This window comes from Loxodonta africana, chromosome 3 (genome assembly GCF_030014295.1).
Source record: "Loxodonta africana isolate mLoxAfr1 chromosome 3, mLoxAfr1.hap2, whole genome shotgun sequence".
Lineage (NCBI taxonomy): Eukaryota > Metazoa > Chordata > Mammalia > Proboscidea > Elephantidae > Loxodonta > Loxodonta africana.
The window spans coordinates 146,481,336-146,496,853 of NC_087344.1; the positions used below are offsets into that span (position 1 = coordinate 146,481,336).

A 15,518-nucleotide genomic window follows, 5' to 3' on the forward strand; every position below is an offset into this window, starting at 1 on the left:
AACTTACTAAAGTTTTGGATGATGAGAATTATTAAAACTACTGATTCTAAAAAAATATTTTACTAAAATGATTTTTAGTATTGCGGTAAAAATAGAATGATATAAATATTTTTAGATTTTAAATAGGCATCCCCCTTTTGGAACCCAGATAAAAGAAACTGTGATGCATCTACCGAAATACGAACTTAAAGTGGAACAGGTAAATGTTTTCCATTTCTTAAATGTTTTTATTGTTTCTTCAGTAATAAAGCTAACCATAGCTAGGCTTGGAGCTGAGTATCAGTAATAAGGTTACCTTTTAACACTTTTTGTGTCTATCCTTTTTTTTAAAGGTTGCAAGATATAGTGATACAACAGCAGAAATATTAGTTACCATTACGTTAAGAAACTTTGAACAGCTACAAACTAAAAGAACAGCACCGGATTCTCACTATGTTACCTTGATAATAGGTGATGCAGATAATCAAGTGGTTTTTAAACACAAAATTTTGTAAGTGTGAAATTTCTGATATTTTATTTCTAAGCATATACTGTAAAAGAACAATTCCACTGAAAAAAAGAGAAGTAAGATCACTATGGGATCAATTAAGTCATATTTTCTTGAGACCATGATGAGGTGGTTTCTCTGTTTGTCTATTAAAGAAAGTATCACATAGATTTAACATGGGCTCTGAGGTTTTAGGTTGTTATATTTAGTACTTCAATGGACAAAGTGTAAAGTCTATCACCATGATCTGAAACAAGTGAATAGATGACACTTAGGAGTAAGTTGTAGTCCACCATTGCTAAACTTTCCTATTTTGCTGGCTTTTCCAGTCATTCATGGCCTTACTACTCTTTGGGTGCAGTCTTGTTTTTACTTACCTCAAAATATCTTCTATTACCAAATTAAAATCTGACAAATTACTATAGCTATATTATAGGATCTAGACAACCAAACTAAATATATAAAGAAGCTACCTTCCCTTATAGTTAATTCTTCAGCATGACATTCTGTCCTTTTTGCTTCTGCTGCTCTTCTAGTACTATTATTTTCTCCCTGGAATACTATGTATGACTAAATTGCAAGGATATCAGTTAACAGCAGTAGTTAATATTTTTGAGCACTTAGTAGATTGTAAGTGTTGAATTGTTTAATCTTCGTATGAGATAGTTACTATCATTATCCACGGAGCCCCAGTGGTGCAGTGGTTAAGAGCTTGGCTACTATCCAAAAGGTTGGCAGTGTGTATGCACCAGCTGTTCCTTGGAAACCCTATGAGGCAGTTCTCTGTCCTATAGGGTTGCTATGAGTTGGAATCAACTGAATGGCAATGGGTTTTTTTTTTTTTTTTTCTTTCTTTTCTTTTTGGTATCATTATCCACATTTCGTAGAGGAGGAAATTGAGTCAAAGAGAACCTAATCAGTATGCCCAAGGTCATATAGCTAGTTAATAGCCAAATCTAGATTTGAACCCAAGCATTCTGACTCTAGAGCCTATACAACTACCCATTCAAGAATGGCAGTGACTCTGAAGCAGGAATCTCCTAATTGCTGTCAGTACCTTCCAAAAATATCACTTGGAAGTTTCCTAAAGATGCTTAAGTGATCAATAGGATGATATCCCATTCACTGGCAACTGCTCTCCTGCAACTAGCCATGACATAATTACATAGAATATGCCATCGTACAAATCTTTGTTCTCCTGTGACTGCTAAATCTAGTGACAGCTCTGTCTATATGAGACTAAAATAAGTCAATCAAAAAATTTGTCTCTGGTTTGTTTGTGATATTATGAGATACAAACTGGTTCATAACAATTGTAAAGGTAATACTGAAGTTACTCTCACAAATACACGTAATTTATCTATAAAACCAAAAAAACCAAACCCGTTGCCGTCTAGTTCATTCCAACTCACAGCAACCCTATAGGACAGAGTAGAACTGCCCCATAGAGTTTCTCAGGAACGCTTGGTGTACTCAAACTGCTGACTTTTTGGTTAGCAGTCATAGCTCTGAACTACTACACCACCAGGGTTTATCTATAGCCAGTTTTTAAATTGGTAGTGATTTGGGGGCAGTTTCCTGGGTTAGTGATGGCAACTGTATAATCCAAGTAGGCCAGAAATAAATCAGTGCAACTGAGAATCATCTGTAGGATCAATGTATAGTTAAGAAAATTATGGTTGAGAAAACTTCATTGATACACTGTTTCTGTCACCTCAGAATTTGAAGAAAAGCAGGTTTTAGTCACTGATAATTACTAGCAGAAAGGACCTATCTTAGGAACAATCTGCCCTTAAAAATTAATATATTAGTTCAGTTAGTGTTTAGGTCAATTTTTAAATGATGCATTGCTATTTTTCAGGGATTCTGTTTTGCTAAAAGCTGGAAATTGGACCAAAAAGATTGATGTGAAAAGAACTCATAAATCTGAAGATCTTAGCATAAATCTAATTAGTTCTGAATATGGTAAGTTCATTAAAGTAATGAATACATGAATGTATAATAGCATGTAAAAATTATTTCCTTTATGCTAAAACAGAAAAATATTAAAAATGATATTATGTAAAAATAATATATTTAGATAATATGAGTAAACTTTAAAGGATGTTTCCTGTATTCAGATATGTAAAAGATAACATGGGCTAGGATAACACGATTAAAATTTTACCTGTGCATTTATGCCAGATATTTTATTTTCCAAGGTAGTTAAATTTCAGTTATTGTAGGGGCATTGTTTTTATGATGATAGACGTATAATTTTTAATTTATTTTTTAACCTTTTAATTTTATTTTCTGGACTTCTGTAACTCTTCTAGTTCAAAAAGTTATAAGAATATGAGAGATATAAAAATAAATAAATGGTCTCATATGAACTTATATAATTTAAATATGTACTTTTAAAATATCTTTTTCTTTTTCCAGTTGGACTTGATATTCAGCAAAAATTTACAGTCTTTTACTTAGGACCCAAGAGGTTTGGAAATGAAATAATTATGCAAAGAAAATCAGAAACAGAGATTTCCCATTCTAAACATTCAGATAGATCTGTAGCAGGACTCAGTAAAGGTAAATAGCTATATTAATTCCTGTTTTGCGTTAAAGCAGAGATATACCTAGGGAGAAGTATAGCACTGCTTCACTCAGATTGTTGATGTTCTAGAATTAGACATTTAGGTTTCATAAAAATTGCATTAATAAAATATAGTAGGAATTTTCTTAAGGGTTAATATTTATCAGATTAGGGTAACATTTGGGGCACAAATTATTTGACTAGTCTTTTGATAAACATTTTCTCTTTTCCAAGCCCATTTCACTGTTATGACCACTGCCAGCGGGAGAGCAAGTGATGACAACAATCTATGGATTTGATAAGGCAAACCAGGGTGACAATTAATTAAAAAAAAAAAAATTTTTTTTTACTATGGAAATTTTCAAACATACACAGAAGCAGACAGAGGTATATAAGCACATGAAGAGATGCCTGTCATCATTAGTCAATAGGGAAATTCAAAACGAACCACAATGAGATACCACTTCACACCCACTAAATCAAAACCAAACCCATTGCTGTTGAATCGATTTAGACTCATAGTGACCCTATAGGACAGAGTAGAACTGCCCCATAGGGTTTCCAAGGAGCAGCTGGTGGATTCGAACTGCCAACTTTTTGGTTAGCAGCCACACTCTTAACTACCATGCCACCAGGGCTCCTCACACCCACTAGGATGGCTTTAATCAAAAAGGCATTGCCATATGACCCAGCAATTCCACTCCTAGGTATATACCCAGTAGAATTGAAAACACGTGTTCACATAAGGACTTGTGCGTGAATGTTCATAGCAGCATTATTCACAATAGCCAAAAAGAAGAAACAGCCCAATATCCACCTACTGATAAATGGATAAACAAAATGTCATGTATTCAAACAATAGAATATTATTCAGCCATAAAAAAGAATAAAGTACTGATATATGCTACAACATGGATGAACTTTGAAAGCATTATGCTAAGTGATAGAAGGCCAGTCACAAAAGGCCAGATATTATATGATGCCATTATTGTATGATTCCAATTCATTTTGCTAACCCTTACTATACACATTGATTCTACAGATGATTTCCTACAAAAATGTCTAAAATAGACAAATCCATAAAGACAGGAAATAGATTAGTAGTAGTAGTTGCCAAGGGCTGGGGGACATGGAAAGTGACTGTTAGTAGGCATAGAGCATCTTTTTGGGATGATGACAGTGTTCTGGAATACACGGAGTTGCCATAAGTCAAAATCAACTCAACAACAACTAGTTTTGTTTTTTGTGTTGATTTGTTTTTTGGCTGGTCTGTTTACTTGTTTCCTGATGGTTGCACAACCTTGTGAATATACCCCGCCCCCCAAAAAAAATCCACAACCCTGAATCGTACACTTTAGAAGAGTGAATTTTATGGCATAAATTGTACTTCAATAAAATAATTTGAAATGAATTGTATTACCAACAAGTATAGAGATAGAAATTGTAATTGTTAAAATACCACTTACAACAGCATCAGAAACCTCAAATACCTAGGAATATAGCTAACAAAAGATGTTCAAGACCACTACGTGAGAACTAAAAATTTTTATTAAGTGGAAATCAAGGAAAATATAAATTAATAGAGAGAGCTCATTTTCAAAAAATTATTAAAATGTTAGCTCTCTCCAAATAATTAATGCATAGGTTCAGTGCAATCCTCATCCCAACGGGTTTTTTGTTCTGTTTTGTTTTTTTCTGAAACAAGAAGTTGATTCTAAAATTCATATGAAAATTCAAAGGAATGAGAATAACTAAGGCAAACTTAAGATAGTGTTATGTAAACATAAGGATAGACATGCTGGCCAGTGGAATAGATTGAAGTTGAGAAAATGAGATAGATTAGATAGATAGGTAGATAGATGATACGTAGATAGGTAGGTAGGTAGGTAGGTAGGTAGACAGACAGATAGACAGTGTCTTAGTTATCTAGTGCTACTGTAACAGAAATACCGCAAATGGATGGCTTTGACAAAGAAAAATTTATTTTCTCACAGTCTAGAAGTCCAAATTCAGGGTGTCAGCTCCAGGGAAAGACTTTCTCTTTGTGTCAGCTCTGAGGTCCTTCTCATCAATCTTCCCCTGGACTAGAAGGAACCCCAGGTCTAAAGGATGCGCTATGCTCCTGGCACTGCTTTCTTGCTGGTGTGATTCTCCCCCCTCTGCTCGCTTTCCTTTCCTTTTATCTCTTACAAGATAAAAGGTGGTGCAGGCCACACCCCAGGGAAACTACATTGGATCAGGGATGTGACCTGTGCAAGAGTGTTACATCCCATCCTAATCCTCTTTAACATGATCTAATCTTGCCTCATTAACCACAGGCAAAGATTAGGATTTACAACACACAGGAAAATTATATTAATCACAAAATGGAGGACAACCACACAATACTGAAAATCATGGCTTAACCAAGTTAACACATATTTTGGGGGACACAGTTCAATCCATGGCAGATGGGTAGATTTATGACAAAGGCGACAGTGCCACAGTGGAGAAAGGATGTTTTTTTCAATAATTGGTACTAAAACAATTGGGTGTCCATATTGAAAAAAATTTGTCTTATTCCCAACCTCATACTGTACACAAAACTTATATCCAAATAGATAGCTGATTTAAATGTGAAAGAAAAATAATAATATTTTAGGGGAAAACAGGTCTTCATGACCTCAGAATGGGTAGATTTCTTAAACAGGACACAAAAAGTGCTAACTATAAGAATACGATGAATTTGAGTATGTAAAAATTAAGAACTTCTGTTACTCAAAAGACACCATTAAGACAGTGAAAAGCAACCTACACAATAAGAGAAAAAAAATTGCGCTACATATATTTGTACAATATATATTTCTGTGGAAAGAGACAATGGAAAAGCTCGATATCATCGGTCAGAACAAGGCCAGGGGCCGACTGTGGAACAGACCATCAATTGCTCATATGCAAGTTCAAGCTGAAACTGAAGAAAATCAGAACAAGTCCACGTGAGCCAAAATATGACCTTGAGTATATCCCACCTGAATTCAGAGACCATCTGAAGAATAGATTTGACGCATTGAACACTAGTGACCACAGACCAGACGAGTTGTGGAATGACATCAAGGATATCATCCATGAAGAAAGTAAGAGGTCACTGAAAAGACAGGAAAGAAAGAAAAGACCAAGATGGATGTCAGAGGAGACTCTGAAACTTGCTCTTAAACGTCGAGCAGCTAAAGCAAAAGGAAGAATTGATGAAGTAAATGAACTGAACAGAAGATTTCAAAGGGCCTCTCGAGAAGACAAAGTATTATAATGACACGTGCAAAGAGCTGGAGATGGAAAACCAAAAGAGAAGAACATGCTCGGCATTTCTCAAGCTGAAAGAACTGAAGAAAAAATTCAAGCCTTGAGTTGCAATAGTGAAGGATTCCATGGGGAAAATATTAAACGACGCAGGAAGCATCAAAAGAAGATGGAAGGAATACACGGAGTCATTATACCAAAAAGAATTAGTAGATATTCAACCATTTCAAGAGGTGGCATGTGCTCAGGAACTGATGGTACTGAAGGAAGAAGTCCAAGCTGCTCTGAAGGCATTGGCAAAAAACAAGGCTCCAGGAATTGATGGAATACCTATTGAAATGTTTCAACAAACAGATGCAGCGCTGGGGGTGCTCACTTGTCTATGCCAAGAAATATGGAAGATAGCTTCCTGGCCAACTGACTGGAAGAGATCCATATTTATGCCTATTCCCAAGAAAGGTGATCCAACCAAATGTGGAAATTATAGAACAATATCATTAATATCACACACAAGCAAAATTCTGCTAAAGATCATTCAAAAATGGCTGCAGTAGTATATCTACAGGGAACTGCCAGAAATTCAGGCTGGTTTCAGAAGAGGATGTGGAACCAGGGATATCATTGCTGATGTCAGATGGATCCTGGCTGAAAGCAGAGAATACCAGAAGGATGTTTACCTGTGTTTTATTGACTATGCAAAGGCATTCGACTGTGTGGATCATAACAAACTATGGATAACACTGGGAAGAATGGGAATTCCAGAACACTTAATTGTGCTCATGAGGAACCTTTACATAGATCAAGAGGCAGTTGTTCGGACAGAACAAGGGGATACTGATTGGTTTAAAGTCAGGAAAGGTGTGCATCAGGGTTGTATTCTATCACCATACCTATTTAATCTGTATGCTGAACAAATAATACGAGAAGCTGGACTATATGAAGAAGAACGGGGCATCAGGATTGGAGGAAGACTCATTAACAACCTGTGTTATGCAGATGACACAACCTTGCTTGCTGAAAGTGAAGAGGACTTGAAGCACTTACTAATGAAGATCAAAGACCAGAGCCTTCAGTGGACCAGTTTCAGCTGAGCTTCCAGACTAAGACAGACTAGGAAGAAGGACCTAGCAGTCTACTTCTGAAAAAAAAAAAAAAAAAAAGCCAGTGAAACAGTAAAACATTGTCTGACATAGTGTCAGAAAATGAGCCCCTCAAGTTGAAAGGCATTCAAAATATGACTGGTGGAGAGCTGCCTCCTCAAAGTGGAGTCAACCTTAATGACGTGGATGAAGTCAAGCTTTTGGCACCTTCATTTGCTGACATGGCTTGACTCAAAATAAGAAGAAACAGCTAGAAACATCCATTAATAATCAGAGCATGGAATGCATGAAGTATGAATCTAGGAAAACTGGAAGTCATCAGAAGTGAAATGGAATGCAAAAAGATTGATATCCTAGGCATTAGGGAGCTGAAATGGGCTGGTATTGGCCATTTTGAAGCAGACAACCATGGTCTACTACGCCAGAAATGACAAATTAAAGAAGAATGGCATCATGTTCATTGTCAAAAAGAACATCTCAAGACCAGCTGTGTCAAATAGTAGGATAATATCCATATGCCTACTAGGAAGACCAGTTAATACAACTGGTATTCAAATTTACATACCAACCACTAATGCTAAAGATGAAGAAATTGAAGATTTTTACCAAGTTCTGAATTTGAAGTCTGAAATTAATCAAACATGCAGTCAAGATGCGTTGATCATTACTGGAGATTGGAATGTGAAAGTTGGAAACAAAGAAAAAGGACTTGTAGTTGGAATATGGCCTTGGTGATAGAAACAGTGTCAGAGATCACATGATAGAATTTTGCAAGACCAACGACTTATTCATTGTACATACCTTTTTTCAACAACGTAAACAGTGACTGTACGGATAGACCCACTCAATGGAAAAAACAGGAATCAAATTGACTACATCTGTGGAAAGAGACTATGGAAAAGCTCAATGTCATTAGTCAGAACAAGGCTTAGGGACCGACTGTGGAACAGACCATCAATTGCTCATATGCAAACTCAAGTTGAAGCTGAAGAAAATTCAAACAAGTCCACAAGAACCAAAATACTACTTTGAGTATATATCACCTCAGTTTGGAGACCATCTCAAGAATAGATTTGATGCACTGAACACTAATGACCGAAGACCAGACAAGTTGTGGGATGACATCAAGGACTTTATACATGACAAAAGCAAAAGGTCATTAAAAAGACAAGAGAGACAGGAAAGACCAAAATGGGTGTCGGAAGAGACTCCGAAACTTGCTCTTGAATGTTGAGTAGCTAAAGCAAAAGGAAGAAATGATTAAGTAAAAGCTAAACAGAAGATTGCGAAGGACCACTCAAGAACACAAACGTGCAAAGACCTGGAGTTAGAAAACCAAAGCAGAAGAACACGCTTGGCATTTCTCAAGCTGAAAGAAATGGAGAAAAAATTCAAGCCTCAAGTTGAAATATTGAAGGATTCTATGGGCAAAATATTGAACGATGCAGGAAGCATCAAAAGAAGATGGAGGGAGGCGGGGCCAAGATGGCTGACTAGGTAGACGCTACCTCGGATCCCTCTTGCAACAAAGACTCGGGAAAACAAGTGAATCGATCACATACATGACAATCTATGAACCCTGACCATCAAACACAGATCTAAAGAGTTGACCTGAGTGACAGGTGAGTGAAAAGCTGCACCCTGAACCAGCGACTGCTTCTGGAACCCGCAACCCGCTCCACAGCCTTGAGCCCTTGCAGTTCCCTGGTGCTGAGTGGCAGGGCTGATAGCGACTTGCTGAGGCGGGGCAGGCACGGGACACAGCCCTAACCCCTAACCCCATGGGGTAACCTCTGTAGAGACTCAGCCAGTGCAAGCAGGCTGCACACTGACATGGCTAATGAGAGAATGAACGAGCAACCATGGGGAAGCAGCGACTGTTTTCGGAGCCTGGAGCCAGCAACCCAGTCAGAAAACCTTGACACCGGGCTTTGGACTGGGCGCAGGGGAGCTGAGCACAGCATCCTGAGACAGCGCAAACACGGGACGCAGCCATAGCCCCCAAAAGTGAACTGGGGGGAAGCCCAGCCAGTGCACACAGGCAGCACAGCGATGCAGCTGACAGGAGGAGAAGTAACCAGGAGGCAGCGACTGATTTTGAAGCCTGGAGTGTGGCATCCCAGCCAGGGAACCGTGGCGCTGGGCTTTGGACTGAGAGCGGAGGAACTGACCACGGCTTCTGAGACAGCACACGCACAGGACGTGGGCCTGACCCTCGGGGGCAATCTTGACCCAGCCAACGCACGCAGGCTACACACCGCTCGGGAATCTCAGATAAAACAGTCCTCACCAAGCAAGATAAGTAACTATGTCTATATTTCTGGGTGCTACTCTCTCCTATCTATCTGATCTCTCCCCTCCCCTTCCCAGGCGGCTTCATTAACATTGGAATTTCCTGGGCCAGAGAGGGAAGTGCTCTGCGGTTTTTTTTTTCCTTGTTTGTTTGTTTTGTCTTTTCCTAATCCATTCTCCTGGCCTGAGAGAAGCAGCTACAAAAAACCCAGGGACCAAGAATCCTTCCCTGACTTCCTGAAATTGGACTAAAAATACAGAACCAGCTCCAGCCAAGCATATGAGATCCACAGTCTTGGGCTTTCATCCCTACAGGGAACAAGGTGGCTATTATAATGCAAAGGCAATTCTGATAGTGATCTGACTGTAATTGTTTTAGCAGATTACTGGAAAGACAAGTTTCCCAGATCTGATATCTCTGCCTATTAAACAGAGCCCTTACTGACCCACAAGGGGGAACTGAGGGCTGAAGCTCCACCCAAACCACCTAACCCCCTGCCATAGGGGTCTGAGGATAGTGACATCTATCAGTCTGTAGAGGTACATGCATTGGGTGGCTAAGGTACAGCTGCAGAGCCCACCCACCAAAGTGCTTTAGGAATAGAGACACACCTACCTCACTGGCACTTGGGGGAAGCCTGTCAGCATCCTGCCCCCCCTGGAATGTGACCCCCTGCTGCTACTAGAATCTGGTGCACACATCTATCACCACTACTCCTCTAAGTGAATAGGTGACAGTCTACCCCACACACTTGATGACCCAAAATCAGATTCTACTCAAGAATAGTGAATGGACTCTTAGGCTTATATATCTGGTAATGGCCCAAACCAGCTGGTAAGAGGACATAAGTGATTCAAAGGCTACAACAATCAAGACAGCACAATCTAGTAGCCCATCTATGTGTATTGAAAGAAAACAAAACAAGAGAAGACTCAGTGAGCAAATATAAAATAAATCATTACAATATATTATAGATGGCTCAGAGACAGCAGTCAATATCAAACCACATAAAGAAGCAGACCATGATTGCTTCTACAACTCCCCAAATTAAAGAATCAAAATCTTTCCCAAATGAAGATACAATCCTGGAATTGCCAGATGCAGAATATAAAAAACTAATTTACAGAATGCTTCACGACATCAGAAATGACCTCAAAAATGAAATAAAGCAATCTACTGAAAAAGCCAAAGAACACAATGATAAAGCCGCTGAAGAAATCAAAAAGATTATTCAAGAACATAGTGGAAAAATGAATAAGCTACAAGAATCCATAGAGAGACAGCATTCAAAAATCCACAAGATTAACAGTAAAATTACAGAATTAGACAACTCAATAGGAAGTCAGAGGAGCAGAATTGAGGAATTGGAATGCAGAGTGGGAGAGGTGGAAGATAAGGCAATTGACACCAATATAGTTGAAGAAAAATTAGATAAAAGAATTTTAAAAAATGAAGAAACCCTAAGAATCATGTGGGACTCTATCAAGAAGAATAACTTGCGTGTGATTGGAGTTCCAGAACAGGGAGGGATAACAGAAAATACAGAGAGAATAGTTGAAGATCTGTTGGCAGAAAACTTCCCTGACATCATGAAAGATGAAAGGATATCTATCCAAGATGCTTATCAAACCTCATATAAGATTGATCCAAAAAGAAAATCACCAAGACATATTATCATCAAACTTGCCAAAACCAAAGATAAAGAGAAAATTTTAAAAGCAGCCTGGGATAAAAGAAAGGTCTCCTACAAAGGAGAATCAATAAGAATAAGTTCAGACTACTCAGCAGAAACCATGCAGTCAGGAAGGCAATGGGATGATATATATAGAACACTGAAGGAGAAAAACTGCCAGCCAAGGATCATTTATCCAGCAAAACTCTCTCTCAAATATGAAGGCAAAATTAAAACATTTACAGATAAACACAAGCTTAGAGAATTTGCAAAAACCAAACCAAAGCTACAAGAAATACTAAAGGAAATTGGTCAGAAAATCAATAACATGAGATAACAACACAACACAAGGTCACAGAACAGAACATCCTGATATCAACTCAAATAAGGAAATGAGAAAAACAAATTAAGATTAATTTTAAAAAGAAAAAAGTGCTCAAAACAGGGAATCATTGAAGTCATTCTGTAAAAGATCACAATAATCAAAAAGAGGGACTAAATATAGGAGGCATAGAACTGCCATATGGAGAGGAAAACAAGGCTATATAGGATGATACAAGTTAGGTTTTTACTTAGAAAAATAGGGGTAAATATTAAGGTAACCACAAAGAGGTCTAACAATTCCATAATTCAAAATAAAAACCAAGAAAAACATAACGACTCAGCAAACATAAATTCGACTACTATGAAAATGAGAAACACACAATTTACAAAGAAAAATGTCTCAGCACAAAAAAGTAAGTGGAAAAATGAAATGGTCAACAACACTCACAAAAAGGCATCAAAATGACAACACTAAACACATATCTATAATTACACTGAATGTAAATGGACTAAATGTACCAATAAAGAGACAGAGATTCTCAGAATGGGTAAAGAAACATGATCTGTCTATATGCTGCCTACAAGAGACACACCTTAGACTTAGAGACACAAACAAACTAAAACTCAAAGGATGGAAAAAATATATAAAGCCAACAACAATCAAAAAAAGCAGGAGTAGAAATATTAATTTCTGACAAAATAGACTTCAAAGTTAAATCCACCACAAAGGATAAAGAAGGATACTACATAATGATTAAAGGGACAATTGACCAGGAAGATATAACCATATTAAATATTCATGCATCCAATGACAGGGCTGCAACATACATAAAACAAACTTTAACAGAACCGAAAAGTGAGATAGACACCTCCACAATTATAGTAGGAGACTTCAACACACCACTTTCGGACAAAGATAGGACTTCCAATAAGAAGCTCAATAGAGACACGGAAGACCTAATTGCTACAATCAACCAACTTGACCTCATAGACCTCTACAGAACACTCTACCCAACAGCTGCAAAGTATACTTTTTTTTCTAGTGCACATGGAACATTTTAGATCACATATTAGGTCATAAAACAAACCTTTGCAGAATCCAAAACATCGAAGTATTACAAAGCATCTTCTCAGACCACAAGGCCATAAAAGTGGAAATCAATAACAGAAAAATCAGGGAAAAGAAATCAAATACTTGGAAACTGAACAATACCCTCCTGAAAAAAGACTGGGTTATAGAAGACATTAAGGAGGGAATAAAGAAATTCATAGAATGCAACCAGAATGAAAACACTTCTTATCAAAACCTCTGGGACACAGCAAAAGCAGTGCTCAGAGGTCAATTTATATTGATAAATGCACACATACAAAAAGAAGAAAGAGCCAAAATCAGAGAACTGTCCCTACAACTTGAACAAATAGAAAGCGAGCAACAAAAGAATCCATCAGGCACCAGAAGAAAACAAATAATAAAAATTAGAGCTGGACTAAATGAAATAGAGAAAAGAAAAACAATTGAAAGAATTAACAAAGCCGAAAGCTGGTTCTTTGAAAAAATTAACAAAATTGATAAACCATTGGCTAGACTGACTAAAGAAATACAGTAAAGGAAACAAATAACCCAAATAAGAGACGAGATGGGCCATGTCACAACAGACCCAACTGAAATTAAAAGAATCATATCAGATTATTACAAAAAAATTGTACTCTAACAAATTTGCAAACCTAGAAGAAATGGATGAATTCCTAGAAAAACACTACCTACCTAAACTAACACGATCAGAAATAGAACAACTAAATAGACCCATGACAAAAAAAGAGATGTGAAAAGGTAATCAAAAAAGTCCCAACAAAAAAAAGCCCTGGCCCAGTTGGCTTCACTGCAGAGTTCTACCAAACTTTCAGAGAAGAGTTAACACCACTACTACTAAAGGTATTTCAAAGCATAGAGAATGATGGAGTACTACCTAACTCATTCTATGAAGCCACCATATCCCTGATACCAAAACCAGGTAAAGACACCACAAAAAAAAAAAATTACAGACTTATGTCCCTCATGAACAGAGATGCTAAAATCCTCAACAAAATTCTAGCCAATAGAATTCAACAACATATCAAAAAAATAATCCACCACAACCAAGTGGGATTTATACCAGGTATGCAAGATTGGTTTAATATTAGAAAAACCGTTAATGTAATCCACCATATAAATAAAACAAAAGACAAAAACCACATGATCTTATCAATTGATGCAGAAAAGGCATTTGACAAAGTCTAACACCCATTTATGATAAAAACTCTCAGCAAAATAGGAATTGAAGGAAAATTCCTCAACATAATAAAGGGCATCTGTACAAAGCCGACAGCCAATATCATTCTAAATGTAGAGAGCCTGAAAGCATTTCCCTTGAGAACAGGAACCAGACAAGAATGCCCTTTATCACTGCTCTTATTCAACATTGTGCTAGAGGTCCTAGCCAGAGCAGTTAGGCTAGACAAAGAAATAAAGGGCATCCGGATTGGCAAGGAGGAAGTAAAAGTATCTTTATTTGCAGATAACATGATCTTATACACAGAAAACCCTAAGGAATCCTCCAGAAAACTACTGAAACTAATAGAAGAGTTCGAAGAGTCTCAGGTTACAAGATAAACATACAAAAATCACTTGGATTCCTCTACATCAACAAAAAGAACATCGAAGAGGAAATCACCAAATCAATACCATTCACAGTAGCCCCCAAGAAGATAAAATACTTAGAAATAAATCTTACCAAAGATGTAAAAGACCTATACAAAGAAAACTACAAAGTACTAGTGCAAGAAACTAAAAGGGACCTACATACGTGGAAAAACATACCTTGCTCATGTATAGGAAGACTTAACGTAGTAAAAATGTCTCTTCTACCAAAAGCCATCTATACATACAATGCATTTCCGACCCAAATTCCAATTACCTTTTTTAAAGTGATGGAGGAACAAATCACCATGTGGAAGGGAAAGAAGCCCCGGATAAGTAAAGCATTACTGAAAAAGAAGAAGAAAGTGGGAGGCCTCACTCTACCTGATTTTAGAACCTATTATACAGCCACAGTAGTCAAAACATCCTGGTACTGGTACAACAGGCACATAGACCAATGGAACAGAATTGAGAACCCAGATATAAATCCATCCACATATGAGCAGCTGATATTTGACAAAGGCCCAGTGTCAGTTAATTGGGGAAAAGATAGTCTTTTTAACAAATGGTGCTGGCATAACTGGATATCCATTTGCAAAAAAATGAAACAGGACCCATACCTCACACCATGCACAAAAACTAAATCCAAGTGGATCAAAGACCTAAACATAAAGACTAAAACGATAAAGATCATAGAAGAAAAAATAGGGACAATGTTAGGAGCCTTAATACAAGGCATAAACAGAATACAAAACATTACTAAAAATGATGAAGAGAAACCAGGTAACTGGGAGCTCCTAAAAATCAAACACCTATGCTCATCTGAAGACTTCGCCAAAAGAGTAAAAAGACCACCTACAGATTGGGAAAAAATTTTCTGCTATGACATCCCTGACCAGTGCCTGATCTCTAAAATGTATATGATTCTGTTAAAACTCAACCACAAAAAGACAACCCAATCAAAAAGTGGGCAAAGGATATGGACACACACTTCACTAAAGAAGATATTCAGGCAGCTAACAGATACATGAGAAAATGCTCTCGATCATTAGCCATTAGAGAAATGCAAATTAAAACTATGATGAGATTCCATCTCACTCCAACAAGGCTGGCGTTAATC

The 15,518-nt window shown here is 37.4% G+C and overlaps 1 protein-coding gene across 22 annotated transcripts in view; it reads left to right on the forward strand.

Annotated features, from left to right (window-relative positions):
• Positions 1 to 15,518, forward strand: part of HFM1 (helicase for meiosis 1) — a 134,077-nt gene that overhangs the window by 83,861 nt on the left and 34,698 nt on the right. For 21 of the 22 annotated variants that reach the window (XR_010321465.1, XM_064282301.1, XM_064282313.1 and 18 more), the window contains 4 exons: positions 116 to 199; positions 333 to 490; positions 2,349 to 2,452; positions 2,909 to 3,052. Coding sequence is in view for 21 of the 22 variants with exons in the window: in XM_064282301.1 (XP_064138371.1) it covers positions 116 to 199; positions 333 to 490; positions 2,349 to 2,452; positions 2,909 to 3,052 (490 nt within the window). In the remaining variant the exon portion in view is untranslated. The remainder of the gene's footprint in view (positions 1 to 115; positions 200 to 332; positions 491 to 2,348; positions 2,453 to 2,908; positions 3,053 to 15,518) is intronic. The other variant, XM_064282308.1, reaches the window with a different exon arrangement.